The sequence below is a fragment of the Meriones unguiculatus genome, chromosome 6 (assembly GCF_030254825.1).
Source record: "Meriones unguiculatus strain TT.TT164.6M chromosome 6, Bangor_MerUng_6.1, whole genome shotgun sequence".
Taxonomy (NCBI): domain Eukaryota; kingdom Metazoa; phylum Chordata; class Mammalia; order Rodentia; family Muridae; genus Meriones; species Meriones unguiculatus.
Genome location: NC_083354.1, coordinates 49,722,366 through 49,738,415, shown reverse-complemented (window position 1 = coordinate 49,738,415; position 16,050 = coordinate 49,722,366). Strand labels below are relative to the sequence as shown.

General features: G+C 38.4%; 1 protein-coding gene across 2 annotated transcripts in view; it reads right to left on the bottom strand.

Annotated features, from left to right (window-relative positions):
- The window catches only part of Ppp2r3a (protein phosphatase 2 regulatory subunit B''alpha), a 133,125-nt gene that overhangs the window by 42,316 nt on the left and 74,759 nt on the right, over nt 1-16,050 (bottom strand). For both annotated transcript variants that reach the window (XM_060385433.1, XM_060385434.1), the window contains one exon: nt 12,926-13,000. In XM_060385433.1, the coding sequence (XP_060241416.1) occupies nt 12,926-13,000 (75 nt within the window). The remainder of the gene's footprint in view (nt 1-12,925; nt 13,001-16,050) is intronic.

The following is a 16,050-nucleotide window of genomic DNA, read 5'->3' as shown; positions in this document are numbered from 1 at the left end:
GATATTCTCTATCACTCTGTCCCTCAAGGCACACTTCCACGCACACTTCCTCACACACACACACACACACACACACACACACACACACACGCGCGCGCCTGCATACTTTCCTCCCACAGCTAATGCACCAACACACACACTGAGGCCACGGGACCTCTCTCAGCTTCCTGAAGAACTGTCTAGACGCCGGAGAGAGACAGTACCAGTCTGAACTGCAGAAGCCAGAAACAAACAGGGAAGGTTTCAGATAAGCCAATGGCCAGGGGTAGGCGAAAGAACACATCCAACATAAATCAGGACATCATGGCTTCACCAGCAACCCCCAATATGGATGATTACTCCAACTCATTGGAAGCACAGGAAAATGACTTTAAAGCTATGCTTACCCAATTATTTGAGGCACATAAAGAGGAAACAAACAAATCTCTTAGAGCAATAGCCATGCAAATTCAGACAGTTAAAGAGGAAATGAACAAACCTATCAAAGATTTGGCCAGTCAATTGGAGGCAAAGAAAGAGGAAATGAACAAAATTCTTAAACACAGGCAAATATAGCCAAACAAATAAGAGGCACAAGTAGAGATACAATTAGTGGCATATAGAGAGGAAATGAACAAAAAAATAGAGACCATCGTAGAGACACAGGAATCCACATTCAAACAGATGAAGGAAATGGTGCAAGGCATAGGAACAGAATTAGGATCAATGAAGAAAACACAAACTGAGAAAACCCTGGAGCTGGAGAAGTTAGAGAAAAGATCAGGAACCACAAAGGTAAGCATCACCAACAGACTATAAGAGATGGAAGAGAGAATCTCTGGTGCTGAAGATACATTCACAGAAATTGATTCTTCTCTCAAAGAAAAAGTAAAATCAGAAAACACAAAATATCCAAGAAATCAAGGATGCCATGAAAAAAAAAATGTAAACAGGAATCGATGAAAAAGAAGACTCCAGGCTCCAAGGTCCAGAAAATATTTTCAACAAAATCATAGAAGAAAATTTTCCCAACTTAAAGAAAGAGATGTCCATAAATATACAAGAGGCCTACAGAACACCAAATAGGCTAGACCAGAAAAGAAACATATCACATCACATCATAGTCAAAACACTAAATCTACAGAACAAAGAAAAGATATTAAAAGCAGCAAGGAAAAAGGCCAAGTAACATAGTAAAGGGACCTATCAGAATCACATTGGACTTCTCATCAGAAGCTATGAAAGCCAGAAGGGCCTGGGCAGGTGTCTTGCAGACTCTAAGAGACCACAGATGCCAACCCAGACTACTATACCCTGCAAAGCTTTCAATCAGCATAGATGGAGAAAACAAAACATTCCATGACAAAACTAAATTTATGCAATATCTACACAGCAAACCAGTCCTACAGAGGATACTAAAAGGAAAACTCCAATCCAATGAAAACAACTTCACCCAAGAAAACATAGCATACGGATAATATACCAACAAAAATTAAAAGAAAACAAGCAATGAAACACAGTAAGACCACTGACTCCACAATAAAAGGAACTAACGTTCATTGGTCAGTATTATCTATCAACATCAATGGACTCAACTCACCAATAAAAAGACACAGACTAACAGAATGGTTGCGGAAAGGGGATCCAACATTCTGCTGCATCCAAGAAACACACCTCTGCAACAAAGATAAACGCTACCTCAGAGTAAAGGGCTAGAAAACTATCTTTCAAGCAAAGGACCCAGAAAACAAGCTGGGGTAGCTATCCTAATATCTAATAAAATAGACTTTTAACCAAAATTAATCAAAAAAGATGAGGAGGGACACTACATTCTCATCAAAGGAAAAATCCACCAAGAGGACATCACAATTCTGAACATCTATGCCCCAAATACCAGAGCACCTGCATTCATAAATGAAACATTATTAAAACTTAAATCACACATCAATCCCAACACCTTAATAGTGGGAGACTTCAACACCCCACTTTCACCAAGGGACAGATCATCTAGACAGAAGCCAAATAGGGAAATAAAGGCTCTTACTGAGATCCTAAATCAAATGGACCTAATAGATATGTACAGAACTTTCCACTCAAACTCAAAAGAATATACCTTCTTTTCAGCACCTCATGGAACCTTCTCCAAAATAGACCATATAGTTGGTCACAAAGCAAGCCTCAACAGATACAAGAACATTGAAATAATCCCTTATATTCTATCTGACCATCATAGACTGAAGCTGGACCTCAACAACAGTGGAATTAGAAAAAAAGCCTAAAATCACATGGAAACTGAATAACTTGCTGCTCAATGACAGCTGGGTTAAGGAAGAAATAAAGAAATTTAAGACTTCCTGGAATTCAATAAAAATGAAGGCACAACATACCCTAATTTATGGGACATAATGAAAGCAGTGCTCAGAGGAAAATTCATAGCACTAAGTGCCTTTAAGAAGAAATTTGTGACATCTTATACAAGCAACTTAATGACCCAACTGAAAGCCTTAGAAAAAAAAAAGAAGCAAGTATAACCAAGAAAAGCAGACAGCTGAAAATACTCACTTAGGGTGGAAATCAATCGATTAGAAACAAATAAAACTATTCAAAGAATCAATAAAATCAAGAGCTGGTTCTTTGAGAAAACCAACAAGATAGACAAACATTTAGCCAAACTAACTAAAAGGCAGAGAGAAACTATCCAAATCAGCAAAATCAGAAATGAAAAGGGGGACATAACTACAGACACTGAGGAAATCCAAACAATCATTAGGTAGTACTAAAAAGCCTATATGCCACAAAATTAAAAAATCTAAAAGAAATGGACAATTTTCTTGATAGATTCCATCAGGTAGAAAGATTGAATTGTCCTATATCCCCCAAGGAAATAGAAGCAGTCATCAACAGTCTCCCTTCCCAAAAAAGCCTTTGGCCAGATGGATTCAGTGCAGAATTCTACCAGACTTTCAAAGAAGTGCTAACTCCAATTCTCTCCAAACTATTCTACAAAATAGAAACAGAAGGAACATTACCAAACTCATTCTATGAAGCCACAGTCACCTTGATACCTAAACCACACAACGACCCAACAAAAAAAGAGAACTTCAGACCTATCTCTCTTATGAACATTGATACAAAAACACTTAATAAAATACTTGCAAACTGAATCCAAGAACACATCAAAGATACCATCCACCATGACCAAGTAGGCTTCATCCCAGGCATGCAAGGGTGGTTCAACATACAGAAATCCATCAATGTAATCCACCACAAAAACAAACTCAAGGAGAAAAACCACATGATCATCTCCTTAGATGCCGAAAAGCATTTGACAAAGTCCAACACCCATTTATGTTTAAAGTCTTGGAGAGATCAGGGGTACAAGGCACATACTTAAACATAGTAAAGGCAATATACAGCAAGCCTATAGCCAACATCAAACTCAATGGAGAGAAACTTAAATCAATCCCACTGAAATCAGGGACAAGGCAAGGCAGCCCACTCTCTCCATAGCTCTTCAACAAAGTACTTGAAGTCCTAGCTAAATCAATAAGACAACTAAAGGAGATCAAGGGGATATAAATAAAAAAGGAAGAGGTCAAAGTGTCACTATTCAAAGATTATATGATAGTATATATAACGACCCCAAAAATTCAGCCGGAGAACTCCTTCAGCTGATAAACACCTTCAGAAAAGTGGCAGAATACCAAATCAACTAAAACACAAAACACAAAACCCAAAAAACGAACAAACAAACAAACAAAAACAAACAAACAGAAGCCCTCCTGTATACCAAAGACAAAAGGGCCAAGAAAGAAATCGGGGAAACAACACCCTTCACAATAGCCACTAATAACAAAGTACCTTGGGGTGACTCTAACCAAGCAAGTGAAAGACTTGTTGGAAAAAAACTTTAAGTCTCTGGATTGGTAGGATTAATATAGTGAAAATGGCCATCCTGCCAAAAGCAATCTACAAATTCAGCGCAATTCCCATCAAAATAACAACTCAATTCTTTACAGACCTTGAAAGAAAGATTCTCAGCTTCATATGGAGAAACAAAAAAAAAAAAAAACAACAACAAACAAACAAACAAACAAACAAAAAAACCCAGGCATGCAAGGGTGGTTGCAAAGCAGAATCTCCAAAACAATCCTGTACAACAGCAGATCTTCTGGAGCTATCTCCATCCCTGATCTCAAGCTGTACTACAGAGCAATAGTAATAAAAACTGCATGGTATTGGCATAGAAAAAGAAAGGAGGATCAATGAAACCGAATAGAAGTCCCAGAAATAAACCCTATGAATACTTGATTTTTGACAAAGAAGCCAAAACCTTTCAATGGAAAAAAGACAGGATCTTCAACAAATGGTGCTGGTCCAACTGGATGTCTACATGCAGAAAAATGAAAATAGATCCATATTTATCACCCTGTAGAAAACTAAGGTCCAAGTGGATCAAAGACCTCAACATAAAACCAGATACTCTAAATTGGTTAGAAGAAAAAGTGGGGAAGAGCCTAGAACTCATTGGCACAGGAGACAACTTCCTGAACAGAACACCAACAGCACAGGCTCTAAGATTAACAATCAATAAATGGGACCTCATGAAACTGAAAAGCTTTGGTAAAGCAAAAGACACTGTCGTCAGAACAAAACGACAGAATACACACTGGGAAAGGATCTCCACCAACTCTATATCTGACAGAGGGCTGATATCCAGAATATATAAAGAACTAAAGAAGTTAAAAAGCAATAAACCAAGTAATCCAATTAAAAAATGGGGTATGGAGCTATACAGAAAATTCTCTGTAGAGGAATACAGAATGGCAGAGAAACACTTAAGGAGATGCTCAACATCCTTAGCCATCAGAGAGATGCAAATCAAAATGACCCTGAGATTTCACCTTACATGCATCAGAATGGCTAAGATAAAAAACTTAAGTGACAACACATGCTGGAAAGGATGTGGAGAAAGGGGAACCCTCATACATTGCTGGTGGGAATGCAAACTTGTACAACCACTTTGGAAGTCAATCTAGTGCTTTCTCAGACAAATAGGAATAGTGCTTCCTCAAGACCTAGCTATACCACTCCTAGGCATATACCCAAAATTTGCTCAAGTACACAACAAGGATATTTGCTCAACCATGTTTGTAGCATCTTTATTCGTAATAGTCAGAACCTGGAAACAACCCAGATGCCCATCAATGGAGGAATAGTTACAGAAATTGTGGTATTTTACACAGTGGAATACTACTCAGCAATCAAAAACGAGGAAATCATGAAATTTGCAGGCAAATGGTGGGACCTAGAATCGATCATTCTGAGTGAGGTATTCCCAAAGCAGAAAGAACACATGGTATATACTCAGTTATATAGACCTATAAGATATGATAAACATAATGAAATTTGTACACCTAAAGAAGATAAACAAGAAAGAAGACCCAGGGTAAGATGATCAATCCTCCCTTAGAAAGACAAATGGGATGAGCATTGGATGTAGGAGAAAACACGTAACAGGACAGGAGCCTACCGCAGAGGACCTCTGAAAGACTCTACCTAGCAGTGTATCAAAGCAGATACTAATACTCATAACCAAACCTTCGGCAGAGTGCAGGGAATCATATGAAAGAAGGGGGAGTTAGTTTGACGTGGAGAGGACAGGATCTTCACAAGAACCAAATATATCTGGGCACAGGGGTCTTTTCTGAGGCTGATACTCCATCTAGAACTCTGCTTGGATGTAGCCCGTGGTAGCTCAGTAACCAATTGGTTTTCCGTAGTAAGAGGAAGAGGGACTAGTTCTGACAGGAACTCAATGGCAGGCTCTTTGACCTCCCCACCCCCCAAGGGAGGAACAGTCCTACTAGGCCACAGAGGAGGACTTTGCAGCCAGTCCTGAAGATACCTGATAAAACAGGGTCAGATGAAAGGGGAGGAGGTCCTCCCTAATCAGTGGACTTTGGAAAGGGGCAGGAAGGAGATGAGGGAGGGAGGATGGGATTGGGAGAGAATGAGGGAGCAGGATACAGCTGGGATACAGAGTTAATAAAATGTAACTAATAATAAAAATAATAAAAAAAAAGAATTGGTAGGCTTCCTATATTCAAATGACAGACTATGAGAGAAATCAAATACTTTTCACAATAGCTTAAAAAATTTTGGGATAACTCTAATTAAGCAAGTTAGGCTTGAGTAATAGAAACTTGAAGACATTGACAAAATAAATTCAAGGGTGGGACTCTGCCAGTACACTTGAAGTCTGGTGTTTCCGGATAGCCTCTGAGACCAGTCTTTGGGATGGAATCCCTTTCTCAGTAGGTTTCTCTCTTTCCCTAATTTGGGGAACCCCAGATCCTTTAAGGAGCATCACATTGCCCTCGGGGAAGATTACAGGTTACTTATCAGGAAAGGGTCAGGCCAAAAATACTCACTGGATCCATGTAGAAGGATACAAATAGATCCATATTTATCACCCTGTATAAAACTCAACTCCAAATGGATCAAGGATCTAAACATGAGACTAGATATTCTAAATCTGAAAGAAGTAAGTGGGGAATATACTCAAACCAACCAGTTGGCACAGGAAAGGGCTTTCTGAACAAGACACAGGCATTAAGACCAGAAATAATAATAAGAAAAAAGAGACCTCATGAAGCTGAACACCTTCTGTACGGCAAAGGACACTGTCATTTGAGGAAAGTAGCAGCCTACAGAGTGGGAAACGATCTTTACCAATTACACACCTAATAGGGGATTAACACCTACAATAAAGAACCAAAATTACTGAATAAGAAGACAAATAACCCAAACAAAAAATGTGGTACAGAACTAAGCAAAGAATTCTCAAAAGAGGAAACACAAATTGCGCAGCTCAGCAGCGCTCAACCCTGCCACCAGCTCTCAGGACAGTAAGCTAGCTGGCTCCACCTCTCCTCACCCCAGGCCCGCCCTTCCCTTCAGTTCATGCCTCTTCCTATGAGAAGCTATGTTCAACGTTTTCACCTATCAGTAAAATGCAAATTAAAACTATTTTTAGATTTCATCTTACCCCAGAAAAAAAAACACACGATGACACATGCTGGCAGGGATGTGGGAAGAGGGGAACATTCATCCATTGCTGGTGATAGTTTAAGCTGCCCACAGCCACTGTGGAAACCAGTGTGGCAGTTCCTCAGGAAGCTGGGAATCATTCTACCTCAAGACCCAGCTATATTAGGCTTGGGCACATACCCAAGGAACTCTACATCCTACTACAGAAATACCTGCTCATCCAAGTTCATTGTTGCTCTATTCATAATATCCAGAGATTGAGAACAGCCAAGATGCTCATCAACTGCTGAGTGGGTAATGAAAATGTGATACATTTACACAACAGAGTACTGCTTAGCTGTTAAAAAATTAAGTTATGAAATTCTCAGGTAAATGGATGGAGCTAGAAAAAAATAATCCTGAATGATTATTTTTCAGGTAACCCAGACCCAAAGAGACAAATATTGTATGTTTTCTCTTTATATGTGGATGTTAGCTTTGAAGCCTTCAATATGTGTGCTACAGTCTGAAAAAGCACAGAGGTTAGGCACGGAGTAAAGGACTAGCAGGCAGGGGAGTTTCTCCCAAGGAAGGGAAAATGGAATATATTGTCATGGTGAGACAAAGGAGAAAGTGAGAGAATAAAAGAGGGAGAGGGATGGAAGAGAAGGGTAAGGAGGGATTATGGAGAGGCACAACTAACACTAGAGGACATTAAAAAACATTTGGAAACCTATACTGTAGAAATGTTTAAAATATATACAGAAATAAAAGAAATTCAAATGGAGTCACCAAATAACAGGGGAGACAATGCCCCAAGTAGACATCTTATGTTACCAAGTTAAATAAACCTTCAGTGCCAGAACTGATTTACATTTTGTTGAGTCTCTGGCTCCATGGAAATCCCCAAATATCAGGGGTTATTGCCAAGGCTATAGGTTACTTCCCACAACCTAATAGCCTCTATTGTTGAAGACAATATTTACATATGTCATCAAACATGGAAGACCTCTAGTCAGCTTGACAGACAAGTTGAATTATATGTCAGTCTCCCTTCCTTGTACATATGAAAATGGAAACTAATTAACAATATAGGCCATGAGGAAAAGAAATGTTTGGCTCTATTATACAGCATTTTGAAGATGAAAGGTAATTATCAATATTTGTTAGCTACAAACCCTGGTCACCTAGTAACAGTAACTTGCCTGCATGATACACCTGTGTAATAGTGGCACAAACATTATGGGAGTAACCAACCACTTTTTTCTTTATTGGACCTAAGGCCCACTTCATGAGATGAAACTCATACTTAAACTGTATTCACATATCATGGCACAAGTGTGGAGGTCAGAAGACAACTTTTGAGATTTGGTTATTTCCACCTAGTCAAATCCAGGAATTGAACTAAGGCCATCAGGCTTGGTGGCAGGTGCCTTTACTTGCTGAACCATCTTGCTGGCCTTTAAAGTCAATTTCAATATACACATCAAAATTTTCTTGATCAGTTTATTAGAATTTTGTGTAAATTTCACTTCTTGATTTAGACTATAAACTTAATTTAAAGTATGCATTCTACTCAAATATTTGTGGAAGCAAGATATATTATGAAACTTTTATATGCATTAGTTTTCTCTCCTACTTCATTAAAATGTTTAAATGTATGTTTACATGTAAATGTGAGTATATATACCTGTATGTAAGTGGGTGCCCATAGAGTTCAGAAGAGGCCATTGCCCTGGAGCTGGAGTTATAGGTAGTTGTGAGCTGCCCATGTGGGTGCTGGGACCAAACTCCGGTCCTCTGGAAGAACTGTACATACTCTTAACTATGGAGACATTTTTCCAGCCCCCTTTCTACCTTTTAGCAGAATTTTAAAATTTCGTAAGTTTTATGTGATGGAGAGATGGCTCAGTGATTAAGAGAACTTGTTGCTCTTGCAGGGGACCTAAGTTTGGTTCCCAGTACCCACATGGTGATTCACAACTATCTGGTCCAGAGGATCTGATGCCCTCTTCTGATCTGTGTGGCACTAGTCATGCATGTGATACATATACATAAATGTAGGCAAAAAACTCACATATGCAAAATATAAAAATTATAAGTTTGTTAGGTATGTCCTGTTGTGAGTCTTGGCTAAGCTGCTTCTTAAAAAAAAAAAAATACTTTTTTCTTCTTTACAATTTATTCATTATATATCTCGATTGAAGCTCCCTCCCTCAATTCCCCTAGTCCCATCCTCCCTCCCTCTTCCCCCTACCTCCTTCCCCTAGTCCACTGAAAGGGGGAGTTCTCCACTATTACCATCTGCACATAGCTTGTTAAGTCTCATCAGGACTGCCTGGATCCTCTTCCTACATGGCCTGGCAATGCTGCATCAAGGAAATCATAACACTTGCAGGCAAATGGATGGGACTAGAAGAGATCATCCTGAGTGAGGTACCCAGACACAGAAACACAGGCATGGTATACACTTACTAATAAGCGATATTAGCCATATATTATAGGACAGCCATCTATAGACCTAAAGAAGCTAAACACTAGGGAGGACCCTAGGGAGGATGCTTAAATCTCATTCCAAACGACAAACAGGATAGACACCAGAAGTGGCGGAAGAGAGGAAACAGGATGGGAGCCTACTATAGAGAGTGTTCTCAAAGGCTTCACCTAACAAGATAGAAGCAGATGCTGAGACTCAGGGCCAAACTTTGGGCAGAGCACAGGGAATCTTATGGAAGAAGAGAGGGTGTGGGAACAGAGGGACATGGAGGGGACAGGAACTCTACAAGGTGACCAACAAAACCAAAAGTTCTGAGCCCAGGGGGTCCTGCCACTCAGTCTCCATGTAGATCTCTGAGTGAGGGAAGCAGGGACTACCTCTATCATAAACTCAGTTGACTGCTCTTTGATTACTCACCCCTGATGATGCGGCCTTGCTAAGATGCTTTTTTAGCAGAGTAAAATAACACATTTATACCTTCCCATCTCCCAGTCTCCATAACCTGAGGCTCGATTTCATAGCATATTCATTGTTTTCTCTATTACTAAGTCTGCATTTTACATCACTGAAGTAGGGCTACCATCTAGTGGTGAAAGCAAGTAGCAGCTGGCTCTCCATTGCCCTTGCTTTTTAAACAACTTTGTCTCAATTTTAAAATATAAAAAATAACAAGAATCGTTATTTACTAATAGTGAGAGGATTGATACTGACAATTGTTCAAGAAGACCTCTAGTTAACTTGACAGACAAGTTGAATCATATGTCAGTCACCCTTCCTTGTATATATGAAAATGGAAACTAATTAACAATATAGGCCACCAGGAAAGGAAATGTTTGGCTCTATTACACAGTATTTTTGAAAGTAGATGAAATACAGACAGAAGTTGACAAAGAATTCTAACTGTAGGTGATGAGTGCATATCCACACACACAAACAACTAGGCTTGGCTCTTCTAGCTGGAGAGGCAGAGTGAATGGATCACTACATTCTTTAACTATTATGATTTTGAGATTTCGTCTTTCTAAATAACTTGAAAAACTATAAAATGTTTCTTAAAAAGACTTTTTATTTTTGCTGTTAAGAGAAAGGGGAAACAAATTTAAAAGCTCTCAGCAGTGAGAAGTAGCTATTGTACAGCTCAGTAATTTTAGCCTGAAGTGATAGATTCAGGCCAAGTGAGATACTGTGTAAGCCACTAAGGCACCATCTGTGCAAGCCCCAGAATAACTTCACTGCTGGTGCCAGTGCCACAAAGAAGTCTTTGAAAGCTCATTGCTCACTGTAAAAACTTAAATGGGCCACCTCCTTTTTCAAAAGTTGGCATATGCTGGCATACATTATGCAGAGCATTTATTCACTAACAATCTCTTAGCCCAACATGTAAAACGGTAATTCAAAGGCTATAATTTGCTAGTATTTCATATTTTCATTTTCATTCACTATCAAAAAGGCTTATTTTTTCAATTGGTAGCTTCTTTCAGGAAATAAAAAAGAGTATGGGCTGACTTTTAGACTAATTTCTTACTTAGCTTAAGTTCTTTCCAGTGTAAATACAACTGATAAAATAGTTACCAAAATAAAATGTATATTCCTTTATCTTAGACCTTTATGATTTATGTAATTATGATTGTTTTATAATCGTTATATAATTATGACCATTTTTTTTTTGCTATGAGTAGGGTGTTTCTTTAGTTTGGTCACTTTTGTGCCCAAGAATACAATTAGTCAATTTAATACCAGTCCTTATGTTGCATTTGTTCTAGATAAACTCACTGTACAAATTTAAAATAATACTGAAGTTTCAGTGACTTCATGCCATTATTTGACTAGATTTTATAATAGAAAGGCTTTGGAAAGAACAGATAAACCAATGAAAAGTCCTGATTTCTTACTGTTAGACTTTGGTTTTGATATACATGTACAGTCATGGTGTGAGTTTGGAGGTCAGAGAACAACTTATGAGAGTTGGTTCTCTTTTTATACCATGTTGTTCAAGGTACCAAACTCTGGTCATTTGGCTTGCTGGCTAGGCTGCTAAACCGTTTTTGTTTGTTTTGGAGACAAGTTTTCTCTTTGTTGTCCTGGAATTTGTTATGTAGACCTGGATGGCCTCCAATTTCATAGATTCACCAGTCTCTGCCTCCTGAGTGCTTCGATTAAAGGCAGACATCACCATGTCTAGCTGCTGAGCCGCCTTCTTATTGGCCAAAATCTTACCATGTGTTTTAGCATCAAGAGAGCAAATGGAAAAGGAAAGAAAGACATTCCATATATTTAAATAACATAGCTGTTTGTTATTTTAAAATTCTACCCTCAGAATGACAGAATTCTCCCTAGAGGAGACTACCCTGTTTCCTCCGAGTTATCTAAGTAAGCTATTGGCAAAGGCTGCCTCACTTGAGTCTGTCTGTGAATCTGAAGTGTGCCTTGAGCTCGTGTTTTGGATAATCCTGGAATTATTTGGGAATTATTTGGAATTATTGTACTGCTGGCCTGTACCCTCTCAATCATGATGGCATCTACCCATGACTCATTAGATCAGACTGTACCTGAGAAAAAAGGAGTGCGAGCCCCTCACAAATTGGAATTGTGAGCATGTTATTTTAGATTCCTACATTGTTCTGTTTACACATATGCTACTTCTCATTATCTCTAGACACAATTTTAGGGTTCTAGAGACATTTTTTGGGAAAACAAACTGTTGACAAATATTTTCAGTATTACTTGGAAATGCTCAAGCTCACCAAACAGGAAAATCTGTAACAGTAAAGACATTGGGTAAAGAGCTAGATTAGAAGTTAAGAGCACTGGCTGCTTTTCCAGAGGAACCAGGTTCGCTCCACAGCACCCACATGGTGGCTTGTAGCTCCAGTTCTAGGGGATCTGATGCCCTCTCATGGCCTCCTTAGGCCAAGAGCACAGATATACATGGAGGCAAAAATAGCCATAAAAAGAAAAGAAAACTAATCTTTTTTTGTTTGTTTGTGTTTTGCTTTTTTCAGACAGGGTTCCTCTGTGTAGCCTTGGCTGTCCTGGACTCACTTTGTAGACCAGGCTACCTTCAAACTCACTGAGATCCTCCTGCCTCTGCCTCCCTGAGTGCTGGGATTACAGGCATGTGCCACCACACCTGGCTTAAAACTAAATCTTGAAAAAAGAGTAAATATATGCCTCATAATGCTAGACAGACTATTTGAGCAATTTTATATCTTAGACCTCCTAGGTACTGACCCACACGTGAAGGGATACAACTACAAATCAAAAAATGCCCACTTATTTTCATTTTTCACCTTCTTCTACTTAAAATAATCACAGTCCACATCATCTTTTGCACAACAATACGAAAGCCTAGGTACTGGATAACAATGAAGAGCTGACTTAAGTAGTCTCATTAAGACAAGTCAGCACTCATCTTACCGTGGTGATGTAGCGGGAATGGAATTCTGGAGCATCTTTCAGGAAGGTGAGCCCAGGGTGTGTATCTACCACATCCTTAAAAGAGAAATCAAAACTAAGTCAACAAACATTAAAAGAAACTCCCCAGAAGTTTTCCCTTCTTATGGAATAGGCTGACACTTGAGCAAATCTTCTGTTCTGGAATACTGCATAATGTACTGAAAATTTAATTAATACTTTTTTTATAATCATGTTTGCAATACATGATTTTGTCCATGCACATAATATGCTTAAGTATAAAAATTTAAGTTAGCTGTATTTAGTGATTTGTGAGTCAAATGTCTGAGAGGTATGTATGTACTGCAATCCTAACACATTAAGGGTTGTCTGAAAAAGCCATCTCACAGATCTTGGTAGGGTTTACTAAGAGTTATGACAGAGACAAGCCAACAAGAATGATTTTCTTTCTTAGTCTAGAGGCATGAAATTTTGGGAAAAAAAGCCACAGAGCCAAGCTAATACCCATCAGTTCTCAATCTCAATCTCTCTTTCCCTCTCTTTCTCTCAAGACAGGAAGACTCAGAGTTTGAGGCTATAGACTGCAATTATATTTCAAAAGAAAAGGAGTATGTGGACAAATTTGTTTTCAATTTAAGATTGTTCTTTATCTTAAAATCTATTATCCTGTTCTTGTGGAAGATTATTAAATAAAACTTTTTAAAATTGTCTAATTGGAAATTTAAGGTACTTTGACCCAAGAGACTGTTTGAAATAGTTACTCCTAAATTAATAGCCAGAGGCAGCTGCAATGTCCAAACAGACATCTATTAATTTCTATCAATACAGCTTAAAACTGGATTTTACAGCTTGTGGTTTTGTAAATTTGGAAATAATTTTAGATTTTTAGATGAATTGTGCAAAATATTGCAGAGAAACTTTCTATGCCTTCCTTCCAGCTTCCTAAGATAGTAACTCAAAAAACTACAGAACAACTATCAAAACTAGGAAATAAACATTAACACTGAACTACAAACTTTATTCAAATTTCACCATTTTTCAACTCCATCCCTCTAAAGCATTTAGTCTTTATGGTTGGTCTCTTGGGTCTCAGGCAATATATGATTATTTTTGTAGTTCAAATTGACCTAGCTTTGGCCATATGGACTCTTTCATTTAGGATCCTATGTCCTTCTGACTGTCTTGTCTTTTTGTACTTTGATTTCATCTTATACCACCCTTCTCTCTAAGAATCTATAGTTCATTTTCCTGGAGAATAGTTTTAGACAGAGTCTAGGTATTGTGTGTGCCCATTACTACTGAGTGTCATTGCACTCAGACCCTCTTAGCAGGCAAAAGTAGGAAAATAAATGTATATGCCTTTGTCAGACTTTATGGATATATATAAAATTCAAGTATTAACAAATAACTGATTCCAATCCAATACCACAAAGTTTACTCAAGCCTTCTTTTTAACTACAAAAGCCAGAAACCTGGCTCTCCTCTTAATGTAGCTACTTATTTGTTCAATCCTACTTACTACAAGGGAACTTCTAGCACCACTGAGAAATAAAAATACTCAATGTTTATTGAGTAAAAGACCAAGTTCCCTTGGTCTTTTTTTAATCATATTTTGTTTGAGAATTTTATACATCTACAATGTATTTGATCAAATGTATCCTCCCATTCCCTTTCTTCTATTTCCTTCCTTATTACCTGCTATTTTTTTTTTTTTTATCTCCCAACGTCATGTCTTCTTTTTCAGAATTCACCACGTCCACTTAGGGCTGCATGTATGTGCATGAATGTAGTACTATTTACTGGAACATGGCTAGTTTCTCAAGAGCCACGTCCCTAAGGGCCATTTCTCTCCATTAGTAGTCATCATGACGTAACCCTGTCATATCTGCCAGATACTGTTTTGTGTAGATGTCTATTACCTTTGGCTCTTACAATCTTTTTGTCTCTCTTCTATAACGATTCTTGTCCCACTGACCGCGGATCATTCCATAGACCTCTATCCTTGCACATCAGTTGTGAGTCTCTATTAATCGGCACTTAACGCAGAAAGAAGTAGAACCCAGGTCCCTGGCAAGAGCAGCAAGTGCTCTTGGCCCAGCAATTCATGGGATAAATGTCACTGGGTCATGGCATATTCTGTTTGATAGCATTTCATTACGTTTTATCACTAATCATTAAATTGCACTTATTTGCAGCTTTCTTTGTACTGTGTTTACTTGACTTAGGTACCAGTCATGTTTGTGTTAGAGATGACTTATAGAGTATCCATTTCAATGCTCTGGAATGATTTACTGAACATTAATAACATTTATAGAACATTTATAGAACTTTGAAAATTTGGACAATTTCTCTTGTGAAACTACCTATCATTGGTTCTTTTTAGAGAAGTAGTTTATTAACATCTTTACAACTTCTGTAGAAATTAGTCTGTTAAATTTTCCAAATCAAATGAGGTCAATCTGGGTCACATGAGTCTTTCTAGAAAACTGCCCATTTCACCTAGGTTTTAAAAATTGAGTTCCACGGGGTTTGTATAATAGCCTTCTGATTTTTAACTACAAGAATTAACAATTTAATTTTCACAATGCAAATGAAAACACATTTTTTTTTGGTTTTATTTTTTCTTTCCCAAATTATTTTGATAAGAGGAAAGTGAATCCTTCTTGTTATATTAGAAAACACTCAAGAGTCACAGCATCATAATCTCCTGGAGAAGTAGAATAAATAAAATAAACTGATATAAAGCCTTTCTTTTATCTTTATCTGTCTGGATAGGTGGGTATAACCACGGAATAAGCAGCTTGCATTCTTGGAGGCCCACGTATCACTGGCGTGCCATCTCCCATCTGTGGCCTCTTTCCAGGTCTCACTGGTATTATCTCAAGAGAAGGCCTACCATTGGCACCGTGTGAGAGCCTCTCATATGGAATGCCGACGCATACCAAGGTGAAGACAAAATGGGGAGGCTAGAGGGAGGTGGGCCACGGGACGAGGGGAAGAATATGAGTTGCAGGCATTGTCCTTGGTTGGTGTCAGTCAGGCTCTGAGTTGGGTCTACATTCTATTTGTGTTCTATCTACAGCTCAGTGTGTCTTTCTCTTGTGTGAAGTCATGGTGGATGAGGTATG